This window comes from Oncorhynchus mykiss, chromosome 1, assembly GCF_057628025.1.
Source record: "Oncorhynchus mykiss isolate SJ-2025 chromosome 1, ASM5762802v1, whole genome shotgun sequence".
Taxonomy (NCBI): Eukaryota; Metazoa; Chordata; class Actinopteri; order Salmoniformes; family Salmonidae; genus Oncorhynchus; species Oncorhynchus mykiss.
Window position 1 is genome coordinate 11,804,516 of NC_143022.1, and position 16,993 is coordinate 11,821,508.

At 44.3% G+C, this 16,993-nt stretch overlaps 1 protein-coding gene across 18 annotated transcripts in view; it reads right to left on the reverse strand.

The window, feature by feature from the left end:
* LOC110522842 (receptor-type tyrosine-protein phosphatase S) overlaps positions 1-16,993 on the reverse strand; it is a 392,578-nt gene that overhangs the window by 195,126 nt on the left and 180,459 nt on the right. For all 18 annotated transcript variants that reach the window (XM_090242145.1, XM_090241934.1, XM_090241807.1 and 15 more), the window contains one exon: positions 2,322-2,467. In XM_090242145.1, coding sequence (XP_090098271.1) covers positions 2,322-2,467 — 146 coding nt within the window. The remainder of the gene's footprint in view (positions 1-2,321; positions 2,468-16,993) is intronic.

Below are 16,993 nucleotides of genomic sequence, written 5' to 3' on the forward strand. Positions count from 1 at the left end.
TATTTGTCATCTCAGGGAACTTGTCCTGTACCTGTCTTGTCTGGACTTGACCTGTTCTGTACTTGTCCTGTCCTGTACATGTCCTGTACGGCTCTGTACCTGTCCTGTACTGCTCTGTATTTGTCCTGTACTTGTCCTCTACTGTACTTGTCCTGTATTTGTCTTGTACTCTCCTGTACTTGTCCTGTTCTGTACTTGTCCAGTTCTTACTTGTACTGTACTCTCATCTATGTGTCTTGTAATGTACTTGTCCTGGACATGCCCTGGCCTTGTCCTGGACTTGTCCTGGATTTTTTCTGTTCTTTCCTGTACTTGTCTTGTACTGTCCTGTACTTGTCCTGTACTGTCCTGTACTGCTCTGTATGTCCTATACTGTACTTGTCCTGTACTGCCCTGTATTTGTCCTGTACTGTACTTGTCCTGTACTGTCCTGTAATTGTCCTGTCCTGTACTTGTCCTGTACTGCTCTGTATTTGTTCTGTACTGTCCTGTACTTATCCTGTACTGTCCTGTATTGTCCCCGATTTGTCCTGTATAGATCTGTCCTGTATTTGTCATCTCAAGGAACTTGTCCTGTACCTGTCTTGTTCTGTACATGTCCTGTACGGCTCTGTACTTGTCCTGTACTTGTCCTGTACTGCTCTGTATTTGTCCTGTACTGTCCTGTACTGCTTTGTATTTGTCCTGTACTGTATGGTACTGTCCTATCCTGTACTTGTCCTGTACTGCTTTGTATTTGTCCTGTACTGTACTTGTCCTGTACTGTATGGTACTGTCCTATCCTGTACTTGTCCTATACTGTACTGTCTTGTGTTTGTCCTGCACTGTCATGTATTGGCCTGTATTTGTCATCTCAAGGAACTTGTCCTGCACTGGTCTTGTTCTGCACTTCTCCTGTCCTGTACTGGCCTTGTCCTGTACTGGCCTTGTCCTGTCCTGTATTTGTCCTGTCCTGTATTTGTCCTGTACTGGCCATGTTCTGCACTTGTCCTGTCCTGTACTGTCCTTGTCCTGTACTGGCCTTGTTCTGCACTTGTCCTGTCCTGTACTGTCCTTGTCCTGTACTGGCCTTGTCCTGTCCTGTACTGTCCTTGTCCTGTACTGGCCTTGTCCTGTACTGTATTTGTCCTGTCCTGGCCTTGTTCTTCACTTGTCCTGTACTGGCCTTGTCCTGTACTGTATTTGTCCTGTACTGGCCTTGTTCTGCACTTGTCCTGTACTGGCCTTGTCCTGTACTGTCCTTGTCCTGTATTTGTCCTGTACTGGCCTTGTCCTGTACTGTACTGTCCTTGTCCTGTATTTGTCCTGTACTGGCCTTGTGCTGTCCTGTACTGTCCTGCACTGGCCTTGTCCTGTCCTGTACTGTCCTGTATTATATTTTATTTTTTATTTAACTAGGCAAGTACCCCAGCCAAACCCTCCCCTAACCCGGACAACTCTGGGCCAATTGTGCAATGCCCTATGGGACTCCCGATCACGGCCGGTTGTGATACAGCCCAGGATTGAACCAGAGTCTGCAGTGTGTGACTTGTCCTGTACTCTCCTGTATTTGTCCTGTACATGCCTGTCCTGTACTTGTCATGTACTTGGGTTCCATCTTCTTCTTCTCTTATTAATACTCAGGTACCATCTTCTTCCCTCCTTCTAAGTACGCTGGCAGCGTTGTTAACGTGATAGTGTTTTAGCACAAGAGTGTGTATGTGTGTGTTAGCGAGTCTGTGTGTGTGTGCGCTGTCGATGTGAGGAGTGTGTTAATTAAGAAAACCCTGAGAATCAATCATGACTTTAGACACACCATCTGGGCTCACACAGAGACACACAACAAACAAACATCATAAATAAGGCACAGCGGGCGCAGGGGGAAAGTAGCACGCCACTACTAGAACCGAACGTCAAACAAACATCAAATTCAGCTAGTCATTCAAGTGGAAAAGGACAAGTAGATTGCATTGGCACTGTGCCATGTCATGTCACTAAACATGGTGGTTTCTTGTAATTGATGCCTGGTTAAATTAAAACCATGGTCTGCCGTGATGTAGTTTGTGTACAAGTAAATGATCTACCTTGGTGAAACAAAGAAGTGATATATCCATGTCAAATGAACGAATAGACTTGTGTGGCTCAGCTTGTAAAAGCTTTAGCAATGCCAGGGTTGTGGGTTCGATTCCTGTTGGGGCCACATATATAAATATGTAAGTTGTTTTGGATAAATGTGTCCGCTAAATTGTATTTATTATGTATATTATATTCAGATGTATTATTCCATACTACATCCACAACAGTAGGGGGCAGTGTAGGGTTACAAGGTTACGCTGTCTCACCTCAATGCGCTGGGAGTTGACTTTCTTCCCCTTCTTGTTCCAGCTCACCCGGGGCTTAGGGTCTCCTGTCGCCTGGCACACGAATGAGACCACACCCCCAGATACGCCAATCTGGTCTACGGGAACTTTAGTGAATCTTGGTGGTGCTGGAACGAGTGAGAGAGGGAGAGACATTAGAACAGACTAAAGAAACCAAAGTGATGCAACAGTACCAGTGGATTTAACCCAATTTAGCCCAGTTGTAGCTGCAAATGAAGGTAATTACATTTCGAAAAGTTTATGTGCATAGACAAACAAACAGACACACGCACACACACCAAAAACACACACACACCAACAAAAAAAACACACACACACACCAAAAAACACGCACACACACCAAAATGGCGGTGTGAGAAGATGGCAGCCGTTTTACATGACCCCAACCAATTGTTTTTTTTGTTTTTTTATAACTTATTTTTTTTACCTAATTTTGTACATAATGTTGCCGCTACCGTTTCATATGACCGAAAATAATTTCTGAACATCAGGACAGGGATTACTCACCACGGACTGGAAGAATATTTTTTTTCTGTTAACGGGTCTGACAAGCCTGACAAGCTTTCTCGGGAACAGGCCCAGATCCCTGTGATTTGCGTGAAAAAAGAGGAAGGGAAAAAAGGGCCCGGAGGGCAGGCTGCCTTCTGAGAATTCGTAGGCGGTCAAATAAACCCCAACTTCCTTCCATTCTGCTAGCAAACGTGCAATCTTTGGACAATAAAATAGACGACCTACACGGAAGATTAAACTACCAACGGGACATTCAAAACTGTAACATCTTATGCTTCACGGAGTCGTGGCTGAACGACGACACTATCAACATACAGCTGGCTGGTTATACGCTGCACCAGCAGGATAGAACACCGTCGTCTGGTAAGACAAGAGGCAGCGGACTATGTATTTTTTGTAAATAACAGCTAGTGCACGATATCTAAGGCTATTGCTGAGGCTGAGGAAGAGTATCTCATGATTAACTGTAGACCACACTATCTACCTAGAGAGTTTTCATCTGTATTCTCTGTAGCTGTTTACATACCACCACAGTCAGAGGCTGGCACTAAAACACCATTGAATGAGCTGCATTCCGCCATAAGCAAACAAGAAAACTTTCACCCAGAGGCGGTGCTCCTAGTAGCCTGGGACTTTAACGCATGGAAACTTCAATCCATTTGACCAAATTTCTATCAGCATGTTAAATGTGCAACCACAGGAAAAAATAACTCTGGGCCACCTTTACTCAACACACAGAGACGCATACAAAGCTCTCCCTCGCCCTCCATTTGGCAAATCTGACCATAATTCTGTCAGTGAGTAGATCAATAAAAAAGTGGTCAGATGAAGCAGATGCTAAGCCATAGGACTGTTTTGCTAGCACAGACTGGAATATGTTCCGTGTTTCCTCCAACGGCATTGAGGAGTAAACCACATCAGTTATTGACTTCATCAATAAGTGCATTGATGACATCATCCTAACAGTGACCATACGTACATACTGCAACCAGAAGCCATAGATTACAGGCAACATCCGCACTGAGCTAGAGGGTAGAGCTGCCACTTTCAAGGAGTTGGACTTTAAAAGTGTCTTCACTGACATTTTCAACCTCCACCTGTCCGAGTTTGTAATACCAACATGTTTTAAGTAGACTACCATAGTCCCTGTGCCCAAGAACACCAATGTAACCTGCCTAAATGACTACTGACCCGTAGAACTCACGTCTGTAGCCATGACGTGCTGTGCAAGGCTGGTCATGGCTCACATCAACACCATCATCCCAGAAACCCTAGACCCACTCCAATTTGCATTCCACCCCAACAGATCCACAGATGATGTAATCGCTATTGCACTCAACACTGCCCTTTCCCACCTGGACAAAAGGAACACCTATCTGAGAATGCTATTCATTGCTACAGCTCAGCGTTCAACACCATAGTGCCCTCAAAGCTTATCAATAAGCTAAGGACCCTGGGACTAAACACCTCCCTCTGCAACTGGATCCTGGACTTCCTGACAGGCTGCGCCCCGTTGGTAGGGTTAGGTAACAACACATCTGCCACACTGATCCTCAACACAGGGTCCCCTCAGTGGTGCGTGCTCAGTCCCCTCCTGCACTTCCTGTTCACTCATGACTGCATGGCCAGGCACGACTCCAACACCATCATTAAGTTTGTCGATGACACAACAGTGTTAGGCCTGATCACCAAGAACGAAGAGACAGCCTATAGGGAGGAGGTCAGAGACCTGGCTGTGTGGTGCCAGGACAACAACCTCTCCCTCAATGTGATCAAGACAAAGGAGATGATTGTGGACTACAGGAAAAAGAGGCCCGAGCACGCCCCCATTCTCATCGACGGGGCTGCAGTGGAGCAGGTTGAGAGCTTCAAGTTCCTTGGCGTCCACATTACCAACAAACTAACATAGTCCAAGCACACCAAGACAATTGTGAAGAGGGCACGACAAAACCTATTCCCCTTTAGGAGACTGAAAAGATTTGGCATGGGTCCTCGCTTCCTGCCATCCAATACCTCTATACCAGGATGTGTCAGAGGAAGGCCCTAAAAATTGTCAAAGACTCCAGCAACCCTAGTCATTGACTGTTCTCTCTGCTACCGCACGGCAAGTGGTATCGGATCACCAAGTCTAGGTCCAAGAGGCTTCTAAACAGCTTCTACCCCCAAGCCATAAGACTCCTGACCATCTAATCAAATGGCTACCCAGTCAAATGGCTACCCAGACTATTTGCATTGACCCCTCCCCCTTTTACACCGCCACACATTGACTCTGCATCGGTACACCCCTGTATATAGTCTCGCTATTGTGATTTTACTGCTGCTCTTTAATTACTTGTTACTTTTATTTGTTATTCTTATCTGTATTTTATAAACTGCATTGTTGGTTAGGGGCTCGTAAATAACCCTTTCACTCTAAGGTCTATACCAGTTGTATTCGGCGCATGTGACTAATAAAATTAGATTTTATTTTATTTGAAAAACACACACACCAAAAAAATACACCCACACACCAAAAAATACACACACACAATCACACACACACACTCACTTTCATTGTATGAGAAGGCAGTGAGGACATGAACTGGACTTCCTCATTCCGCTGCTGTATAATTTGACGGCTAGACAATATGCACCCTGACACACTGACACCTGACACCCTGACAACCTAATACCCTAACACTCTGACACGCTGACGCCCTGACGACCTGACGCCCTGAAACACTGACAACATAACACCCTAACACCCTGACACACTGACACGCTGACGACCTAACACCCTGACACGCTGACGACCTAACACCCTGACACCTGACACGCTGACGACCTAACATCCTAACACCTGACACCCTGACGACCTAACACCCTGACACCTGACACCCTGACGACCTAACACGCTGACGACCTGGCATGGTGACAAGCTGACGCCTTGACAAGCTAACTCTGCCTCTCTGACACCCTGATGCTCTGACACGCTGACACCCTGATTCCCTGACACCCTGATTCCCTGACACGCTGACACCCTGATTCCCTGACACCCTGATTCCCTGACACGCTGACACCCTGACACCCTGACATCCTGACACCCTGATCCCCTGACACCCTGAATCCATGACACCCTGAAACCATCATTAATAATTTAATGGAGCAATGAATAATAAAGCACCAAGGGAATTGCGGAGGCTGACAGGAGCAGCGGAGGCTGACGGGAACTGCGGAGGCTGACGGGAGCTGCAGAGGCTGACGGGAACTGCGGAGGCTGACGGGAACTGCGGAGGCTGACGGGAACTGCGGAGGCTGACGGGAGCAGCAGAGGCTGACGGGAACTGCGGAGGCTGACGGGAGCTGCGGAGGCTGACGGGAGCTGCGGAGGCTGACGGGAACTGCGGAGGCTGACGGGAACTGCGGAGGCTGACGGGAACTGCGGAGGCTGACGGGAACTGCGGAGGCTGACGGGAACTGCGGAGGCTGACGGGAACTGCGGAGGCTGACGGGAACTGCGGAGGCTGACGGATCTGTGAAGGCTGACGGGAACTGCGGAGGCTGATGGGAGCTGCGGAGGCTGACATGAGCTCTACAGAGATTTGTTCTGCATTACAACTACTTAACACCGTTCTGAAGTTTTTATTTTTTTTAACAGAACATCCTTGCCTTGACTGAAGAATATCAACTCAAATCGATAATAACCTGGCTCGTGGGAAGAGACAAATAGCTCTTATAGGACCAGGGCACAAATAATAATCGAATAATACTCAAGAATTTTGCTCTTTATTTAACCATCTTACATATAAAACTGTATTTGTTCATCAAAAATTGTGAATAACTCACAGGTTAATGAGAAGGGTGTGCTTGAAAGCATGCACATAACTCTGTAATGTTGGGTTGTTTGGAGATTCTCAGTCTTAAATTATTTTACACACATAATTTTTCCTGTATTTAGTTTTCATGCTAGTGCAGGCAGAGAATCCACTCTCACATAGGTACGTGGTTGCAAAGGGCATCAGTGTCTTAACAGCGCGATTTGCCAAGGCAGGACACTCTGAGCGCAGCCCAATCCAGAAATCTGTCAGTGGCTTCTGATTAAATTCAATTTTCACAGAACCGCATGTTGCAATTTCAATAAGGCTCTATTGTTCAGATATCAGTAAGTGGACTGGAGGCAGGAAAGGGACTACGAATCCAGTTGTTTGTGTCATCCGTTTTGGGAAAGTATCTTCGTAATTGCGCACCCAACTCACTCAGGTGCTTCGCTATATGACATTTGACATTGTCCGTAAGCTTGAGTTCATTTGCACACAAAAAAATCATACAATGATGGAAATACCTGTGTGTTGTCCTTGTTAATGCAGACAGAGAAGAGCTCCAACAACTTAATCGCAGCCTCAATTTTGTCAAACACATTGAATAGATTAGATTCGTATCATTCTGCCGAGAAAAAACATCACCCAGACAGGCCAGTCGTGTGAGAAACTCGTCATCATGCCATGCGTTCAGACAAGTGAAGATTATGTTCAGTAAAGAAAACTTTCAGCTCCTCTCTCAATTTAAAAAAATGTGTCCCTTGATAACCAGCGCAATATTGCATGTTGTAAAAGCGTTACATGGTCGCTGCCTATATCTTTACATAGTGCAGAAAATACACAAGGGTTCAGGGGCCTTGCTTTAACCTCTCGGGTAGGGGGCAGCATTCTGAATTTTGGATGAAAAGCATGCCCAAATTAGAAGATATGATATGCAAACTGGTAGATTTGGATAGAAAACACTCTAAAGTTTCCAAAACTGTTAAAATAGTGTCTGTGAGTATAACATAACTGATTTGGAAGGCGAAAACCTGAGAAAAATCCATTCAGGAAGTTTTTTTTCTTCTATTTTTTTCTATTCAATGCCATTACAGTATCCATTGACATAGGACTCAATTTCCACTAGATGTCAACAGTCTTTTGAAATTGTTTCAGGCTTGTATTCGTATAAATGAGAGAGTAAGACCAGTCTGAATGAGTGGACCCTACCGTGTCGCAGAGCTTTTTCACGCGCAATCCCGAGAGAGTGCATTTCTTGTTTACCTTTTATATTGACAATGTTATTGTCTGGTTGAAATATTATAGATAATTTAGGCTAAAAACAACCTGAGGAATGAATATAAACATTGTTTGACTTGTTTCTATGAACTTTACGGATACAATTTGGATTTTTTTGTCTGCCTGTTTTGACTGCGTTTGAGCCTGTGGATTACTGAAGAAAACGCGCAAACAAAACGGAGGTTTTTGGATATAAAGAGACTTTATCGAACAAAAGGAACATTTATTGAGTAAATTAATGTCTTCTGAGTGCCACCATATGAAGATCATCAAAGGTAAGGGATTAATTTTATCTCTATTTCTGAGTTTTGTAACGCTTCTGCTTGGCTGGTTATTGTTTGTAATAATTTGTCAACTGGGCTATGTTCTGAGCTAGGTATGCTTTCGCTGAAAAGCATTTGATAAATCTGACACCGTGGTTGGATTAACAAGAAGTTAATCTTTAAACCTATGTGTTTTGTTTTCTGAATTTTTATAATGAGCATTTCTGTATTTGAATTTGGCGCTAGTGTCCCACATACCCTAGAGAGGTTAACATAGTTAACCATTTTCACTGTAGTATCCAAAATGTATTTCAAGCTATCAGGCATTGCTTGGCAGCAAAAGCCTCTCGGTGGATGCTGCAGTGTACCCAAGTGGCATCGGGAGCAACTGCTTGCACGCGCGTTACCACTCCACTATGTCTCCCTGTCATGGCTTTTGCGCCATCATTACAGATACCCAAACATCTTGACCACCAAAGTCCATTTGATTTCACAAAGCTGTCCAGTACTTTAAAAATATCCTCTCCTGTTGTCCTGGTTTCCAGTGGTTCGCAGAAGAGGATGTCTTCCTTCATTGACCCCCCATAAACATAACGGACATATACCAGGAGCTGTGCCAGGCCCGCCACGTCTGTTGACTCATCCAGCTGTTAAGCATAGAATTCACTGGCTTGTATGCGAATAAGCAATTGTTTCTAAACATCTCCTGCCATGTCACTGCTGTGTTGTGAAACAGTGTTGTTTGATGAAGACATTGTCTGTATAGTTTTTTGGGCATTTTCCCCCAGCATTGTCCCAGCCATATCTGCAGAAGCAGGAAGAATTAAGTCCTCCACAATAGTATGGGGCTTGCCTGTCCTAGCCACTTGGTAGCTCACCATATAAGACGCTTCTATCCCCTGCTTATTAATGGTATCTGTTGCTTTTTATAAATGTCTTACTACTCGAAAGTCTTCTTAATTCTCACTCAAAAAACTCCTGTGGTTTATTTTTCAAATTGGCATGTTTTGTTTCTAAATGTCTGAGCAAGAGAAGGTTTTATCGAGTTGTGAGATAGTACAGTCGTGGCCAAAAGTTTTGAGAATGACACGAATATACATTTTCACAAAGTCTGCTGCCTCAGTTTGTAAGATGGCAATTTGCATATACTCCAGAATGTTATGAAGAGTGATCAGATGAATTGCAAAGTCCCTCTTCGCCATGCAAATGAACTGAATCCCCCAAAAACATGTCCTCTGCATTTCAGTCGTGCCACAAAAGGACCAGCTGACATCATGTCAGTGATTCTCTCGTTAACACAGGTGTGAGTGTTGACGAGGACAAGGCTAGAGATCACTCTGTCATGCTGATTGAGTTTGAATAACAGACTGGAAGCTTCAAAAGGAGGGTGGTGCTTGGAATCCTTGTTCTTCCTCTGTCAATCATGGTTACCTGCAAGGAAACACGTGCCGTCATCATTGCTTTGCACAAGAAAGGGCTTCACAGGCAAGGATATTGCTGCCAGTAAGATTGCACCTAAATCAACCATTTATCGGATCATCAAGAACTTCAAGGAGAGTGGTTCAATTGTTGTGAAGAAGGCTTCAGGGCACCCAAGAAAGTCCAGCAAGCACCAGGACCGTCTTCTAAAGTTGATTCAGCTGCGGGATCGGGGCACCACCAGTACAGAGCTTGCTCAGGAATGGCAGCAGGCAGGTGTGAGTGCATCTGCACATACAGTGAGACGAAGACTTTTGGAGGATGGCCTGGTGTCAAGAAGGGCAGCAAAGAAGCCACTTCTCTCCAGGAAAAACATCAGGGACACACTGATATTCTGCAAAAGGTACAGGGATTGGACTGCTGAGGACTGGGGTAATGTCATTTTCTCTGATGAATCCCCTTTCCGATTTTTTGGTGGATCTGGAAAAAAGCTTGTCCGGAGAAGACAAGGTGAGCGCTACCATCAGTCCTGTGTCATGCCAACAGAAAAGCATCCTGAGACCATTCATGTGTGGGGTTGCTTCTCAGCCAAAGGAGTGAGCTCACAATTTTGCCTAAGAACACAGCCATGGATAAATAATGGCACCAACTCATCCTCCGAGAGCAACTTCTCCCAACCATCCAGGAACAGTTTGGTGACGAACAATGCATTTTACAGCATGATGGAGCACCTTGCCATAAGGCAAAAGTGATAACTAAGTGGCTCTGGGAACAAAACATTGATATTTTGAGTCCATGGCCAGGAAACTCCCCAGACCTTAATCCCATTGAGAACTTGTGGTCAATCCTCAAGAGGTGGGTGGACAAACAAAACCCCACAAATTCTGACAAACTCCAAGCATTGATTATGCAAGAATTGGCTGCCCTCAGTCAGGATGTGGCCCAGAAGTTAATTGACAGCATGCCAGGGCGGATTGCAGAGGTCTTGAAAAAGAAGGGTCATTACTACAAATATTGACTCTTTGCATCAACTTCATGTAATTGTCAATAAAGCCTTTGACACTTATGAAATGCTCGTAATTATACTTCTCAATACTTTTGGCCATGACTGTACTTCGGCACATATAACACACTGTTGCTGAGGAAAGGCACTACTCCCAATATAAGTGAAGCCGAAATCAATATATTTCTCATCATATTTGCGCCTCTTCGATGGTCCAACGTCCCTATCTGTTGTTCGGTGCTTTCCCAGGTAAGGGGGCAGTAGCTCTTCAGCTGCATCAGATTCACATGTGCTCATGGAAGCAGAACAACTTGTGTCATCAACAGGGGCAGGTGTAGTGCTGCTGTAGTACTGCTGATAGTAGCAGTACTACCAGCAGAGTTGGTATGTGTCTTTATGGACACGGGCCCTACTTTCTTTAACCATTTATCAATTTTTAAGCAAATGGAATGTGCAGCAGCTACATTTGGCTACATAGTGGAATTCCATTTATAGAGTAACGGTTAATGTGATTGGATGTTAATTATTTGACTAGGCTACCTGTACTTGACATTGTGTTGTTATTTCGCTGAACACTAGATGGTTTAATTTTATTTTTGGCAGCTAAACGAGATAACTCAGGTGAGAAAAAAACCTCACCCAAAGGTATTGCCCCGTTGGAAAATATAAATGGACTGTTTGAAAATGTGAATGTGAATCACATTTATATTTGGCGTACCCCCGACGGCATTGCGAGTACCCCAGTTGGGGAGTACCTGCTCTGGGGGAACATGTTAACTCCAGGGCATAGGGATATGTGTGGATGAGCAAATGTGCAGAGCATGTACATACGGATTAGTAATTAACAGGCTGTGGGAAGGTGGAACCCCTCACTCTCTCTACTCTCTCTCCCTGGGCCTTCATAAACACACATGGAGGAGAGCACCACTGCAGGGACTGGAGAGAGAGATGGAGGGAGAGCGGGAGGAGGGAGAGGGAGATGGAGGGAGAGAGAGGTAGGGAGGGGTTGGGGGTGAGTGGGAGAAGGGGAGGGAGTGAGACAGAGTGGATAAGTGGGTGGGGTAGAAAACAAGGGAGGAGAGGGATAGAGATAGAAAGAGAGAGAGGGGAAAAGAGTGCCTCGGGATAGCATAGCACAGAAAGTACTCCAAAACAAGCTCACACACACAAACGCACACACACACCGTCAGTAAGACATCTACACGCACAGCACTCCCATAACAGGCCTATACATGAGTCAGAAAGAGTCCCATCGACACTGAGCATCAAACGTGACCACAACGCTCTTTGATCCTTCATAACATAGATAGCAGTGGCCCGACCGGCATTCCCCCTTAAGGCTCCTTACGGTATTCCCATGCGGCGTCCCAAAGGGCACCCTATTGCCTTTTAAGTGCACTACTTTTGACCAGTGCATTATGGACCATGGTCAAAAGTGGTGCACTTTATAGAGAATAGGGTGTTATTTGGGACGCAACCCAGCGATGGGAGACTGGCCAAGGTGTCCTCTCTACCTGATGTGCACTAAGGGCTCCACAACAAACCAGACAAATGTTGTGATGAAGGGAGATGAAGAGAGAGAGGAAGAGATGGAGAGAGAAAGAGATATGAAGAGAGATAAATAACACAGTGGCCTCCATCATTCTTAAATGGAAGAAGTTTGGAACCACCAAGACTCCTCTTAGAGCTGTCCGCCCGGCCAAACTGAGCGATCGGGGTAGAAGAGCCTTGGTCAGGGAGGTGACCAAGAACCCGATGGTCACTCTGACAGAGCTCATGAGTTCCTCTGTGCCAATGGGAGAACCTTCCAGAAGAACAACCATCTTTGCAGCACTCAACCAATAGGCCGTTATGGTATAGAGGCCAGATGGAAGCCACTTACGTAAAAAACACATGACAGCCCGCTTGGAGTTTGCCAAAAGCCATGTCACTTCTTGGTGACAGGAGGCAGTATTGAGTAGCTTGGATGAATAAGGTGCCCAGAGTAAACTGCCTGCTACTCTGTCCCAGATGCTAATATATGCATATTATTAGTAGTATTGGATAGAAAACACTCTGAAGTTTCTAAAACTGTTTGAATGATGTCTGTGAGTATAACATATGGCAGGCGAAAACCTGAGAAAAATTCAACCAGGATGTGGGAAATCTGAGTTTGTAGTTTTTCAACTCTTTGCCATTCCAATATACAGTGTAAATGGGGTCATATTGCACTTCCTAAGGTTTCCACTAGATGTCAACAGTCTTTAGAATGTTGTTTCAGGCTTCTACTGTGAAGGGAGAGAGATAGAAAGAGAGAGAGGGAAAAAGAGTGCCTCGGGATAGCATAGCACAGAAAGGGCTGAATGAGAGGGGATTGAGCCAGGTGTCTGGCATAGTGCCACAGGCTCTGACGCGCTGTCACGAGAGAGTTAGCTCTCGTTCCATTGTTTTTCTACAGACATAGGAATTCTCCGGTTGGAACATTATTGAACATTTATGATAAAAACATCCTAAAGATGTATACTTATATATACTATACTTAGTTTGACAAGTTTCTACGGGCTGTAACATAACTTTTTGAATGTTTTGTCCGACGTTCGGCGGGACCTGAACGCCTGTTTGGATTTGTTCACCGAACGCCCTAACAAAAGAAGCTATTTGGACATAAATTATGAACTTTATCGAACAAATCAAACATTTATTGTGGAACTAGGATTCCTGGGTGTGCATTCTGATGAAGATCATCAAAGGTAAGTGAAAATGTATAATGCTATTTCTGACTAATGTTGACTACACAATATGGCGGATATCTTTTTGGCTGCTTTGTTGTCTGAACTCTGTACTCAGATTATTGCATGGTTTGCTTTTTCTGTAAAGTTGTTTTAAAATCTTGCATTAACTTCTTGACGCACCCATTAAGGAGAAGAATGTCTCTAATTCCATGTGTAACACTATTTTCATCAACATTTATGATCAGTATTTCAGTAAATTGTGTGGCTCTCTGCAAAATCACTGGTTCTTTTTGGAACAACTGAACGCGCCAATGTAAACAAAGATTTTTTTATATAAATATGAACTTTATCAAACAAAACATACATGTATTGTGTAACGTGATGTCCTATGAGATCATCAAAGGTTAGTGATTATTTTTTATCTCTATTTCTGCTTCTTGTGACTCCTATCTTTGGCTGGAAAAATGGCAATGTTTTTCTGTTGCTTCCCAAACCTTTCATTACATAATTGTTTGTGGTGCTTTCGCTGTAAAGCCTTTTTGAAATCAGACACTGTGGCTGGATTAACGAGAATTTTATTTTTAAAATGTGTAAAATACTTGTATGCTTTAGGAAGGTTAATTATGAGATTTTTGTTGTTTTGAATTTGGCGCCCTGCACTTTCACTGGCTGTTGGCAAGGTGGGACGTCCCACATATCCCAGAGAGGTTAGAGGCTCTCGGACCATGAGAAACAATATTCTCTAGTCTGATGAAACCAAGATTGAACTCTTTGGCCTGAATGCCATGTGTCATGTCTGGAGAAAACCTGGCACCATCCCTACGGTGAAGCATGCTGGTGGCAGCAGCATCATCCTGTGGGAATGTTTTCAGTGGCATTGACTGGGAGACTAGTAAGGATTGAGGGTAAAATGAACGGAGCAAAGTACAGAGAGATCCTCAATGAAAACTTGCTCCAGAGCGCTCAGGACTTCAGATTGGGGCAAAGGTTCACCTTCCCACAGTACAGCGACCCTAAGCACACAGCCAAGACATCGCAGAAGTGGCTTTGGGACAAGTCTCTGAATGTCCTTGAGTGGCCCAGACAGTGCCCAGACTTGAACTCGATTGAATATCTCTGGAGACCTGAAAATAGCTGTGCAGCGACGCTCCACATCCAACCTGACAGAGCTTGAGAGGATCTGCAGAGAAGAATGGGGGAAACTCTAAAAATACAGATGTGCCAAGCTTGTAGCCTCATACCCAAGAAGACTCGAGGTTGTAATCACTGCCAAAGGTGCTTCAGCAAAGTACTGTAAAGGGTCTGAATACTTAAGTAAATGTAATATAATTGAATTTATTTATACATTTTCAAATATTTCAAATAACATTTTTTTCACTTTGTCACCTACACCTATTTTATTTTACCAGGCAAGTCAGTTAAGAACAAATTATTATTTTGAATGACGGCCTAGGAACCATGGGTTAACTGCCTGTTCAGGGGCAGAACGACAGATTTGTACTTTGTCAGCTCGGGGATATGAACTTGCAACCTTTTGGTTACTGGTCCAACGCTCTAACCACTAGGCTACCCTGCCGTATTGTGAGGAGAAAAACGTATTTAATACATTTTAGAATAAGGCTGTAAAGTAACAAAATGGCCTCACTCGACTAGAATCGGAAGTCAAATGTTTACTGGTGATCTGGTTCTTCTGTCCCCAACAAAGGAGGGCCTACGGCAGCACCTAGATCTTCTGTACCGATTCGGCCCTGACAGTAAATGTCAGTAAAACAAAATGAATGGTCTTCCAAAAATGGTTCAGTTGCCACGACCACAAATACAAATTGTATATAGACACTGTTACCATAGAGCAAACAATAAAATATACGTACCTCGGCCTAAACATCAGCGCCGAAGGTAACTTCCACAAAGCTGTGAACGAGCTGAGAGACAAGGCAAGAAGGGCCTTCTACGCCATCAAAAGGAAACTACAATTCGGCATACCAATTAGGACATGGCTAAAAATACTTGAATCAGTTATTGAACCCGTTGCCTTTCATGTGAGGTCTAGAGTCCGCTCACCAACCAAGAATTCACAAAAGGGGACAAACACCAAAATGAGACACTGCATGCAGAATTCTGCAAAAAGATCCTTTGTGTACAACGTAAAACACCAAATAATACCTGCAGAGCAGAATTAGGCCGATACTTGCTAATTATCAAAATCCAGATAAGAGCCGTTATATTCTACAACCACCTGAAAGGAGGCGATTCCCAAACCTTTCATAACAAAGCCATCACCTACAGAGAGATGAACCTGGAGAAGAGTCCCAGCTAAGCAAGCTGGTCCTGTTCACAAACCCCACAGAGCCCCTGGACAGCAACACAATTAGACCCAACCGAATCATGAGAAAACAAAAAGATAATTACTTGACACATTGGAAAGAATTAACAAAAAAAACAAGAGCAAACTAGAATGCTGTTTGGCCCTAAACAGAATACCTGGCCACTGTGACTGACCCAAACTTAGGGAACACTTTGACTATGTACAGACTCAATAAGCATAGCCTTGCTATTGAGAAAAGCCGCCGTAAGCAGACCTGCCTCTCAAGAGAAGACAGGCTATGTGCACACTGCCCACAAAAGGAGGTGGAAACTGAGCTGCACTTCCTAACCTCCTGTTTATTTCACTTTTGTTTATTATCTACTTCACTTACTTTGGCAATATAAACATATGTTTCCCATGCCAATAAAGCCCTTTGAATTGAATTGAGAGATGAAGACATGAAGTGAGATGATGAGAGATGGAGAGAGGTGAAGAGATAAAGAGATGGAGAGATGTAGAGAGATGAAGAAACTCGGCTTGGGCTGATGACCCGTGCCAGCCATCCATCCACACCACAGAGGGAATTCTGACAAAGAAGGGGTTTCATATTTTCCGTCTATCTTGTCTGCGTCTTGGCAAATTGATCCCTGCACTCCAGCAATATGATTGTGGAATGAGAAATATAGACTGTATAGATTGTACTGGATCTTTGTGATCACCATTAGAATGAGCAACAGGTGTTTCAGCTGCATTTTCTTATAGCATTATAGCATTCTATTTTATTTAACTAGGCAAGTCAGTTAAGAACAAATTCTTATTTATAATGACAGCTCTGGGATTCAATAAAGCAACCTTTCGGTTACTGGCCCAACGCTCTAACCACTAGGTTACCTGTCCCCCCAAATGTTCACCTTAGAGAGTATGAATCCCGCATAAAAAATGTGTCTAAGTGTAGGAATGCTGATCTGGGATCAGTTAGATTATAATTATTATTATCACATGGACATGATGACGAACCATCAAACAGGCAAAGAGTGAATAAAAGACTAAGACAGAATCCTACTACACCTGCTCTGACGCTTGTCGGATGTGGCAGGGTTTGCAAACCATTACGGACTACAAAGGGAAACCCAGCCGCGAGCTGCTTAGTGACTCGAGCCTACCAAAAGGCCTTTAATGCTGCAGTCCAGGCAAGCAACACTGAAGCATGCATGAGAGTGTAACAGTTTAGCTTCTGTCCCTCTCCTCGCCCCTACCTAGGCTCGAACCAGGGACCCTCTGCACACATCAACAACTGCCTCCCACAAAGCATTGTTACCCATCACTCCACAAAAGTCACGGCCCTTG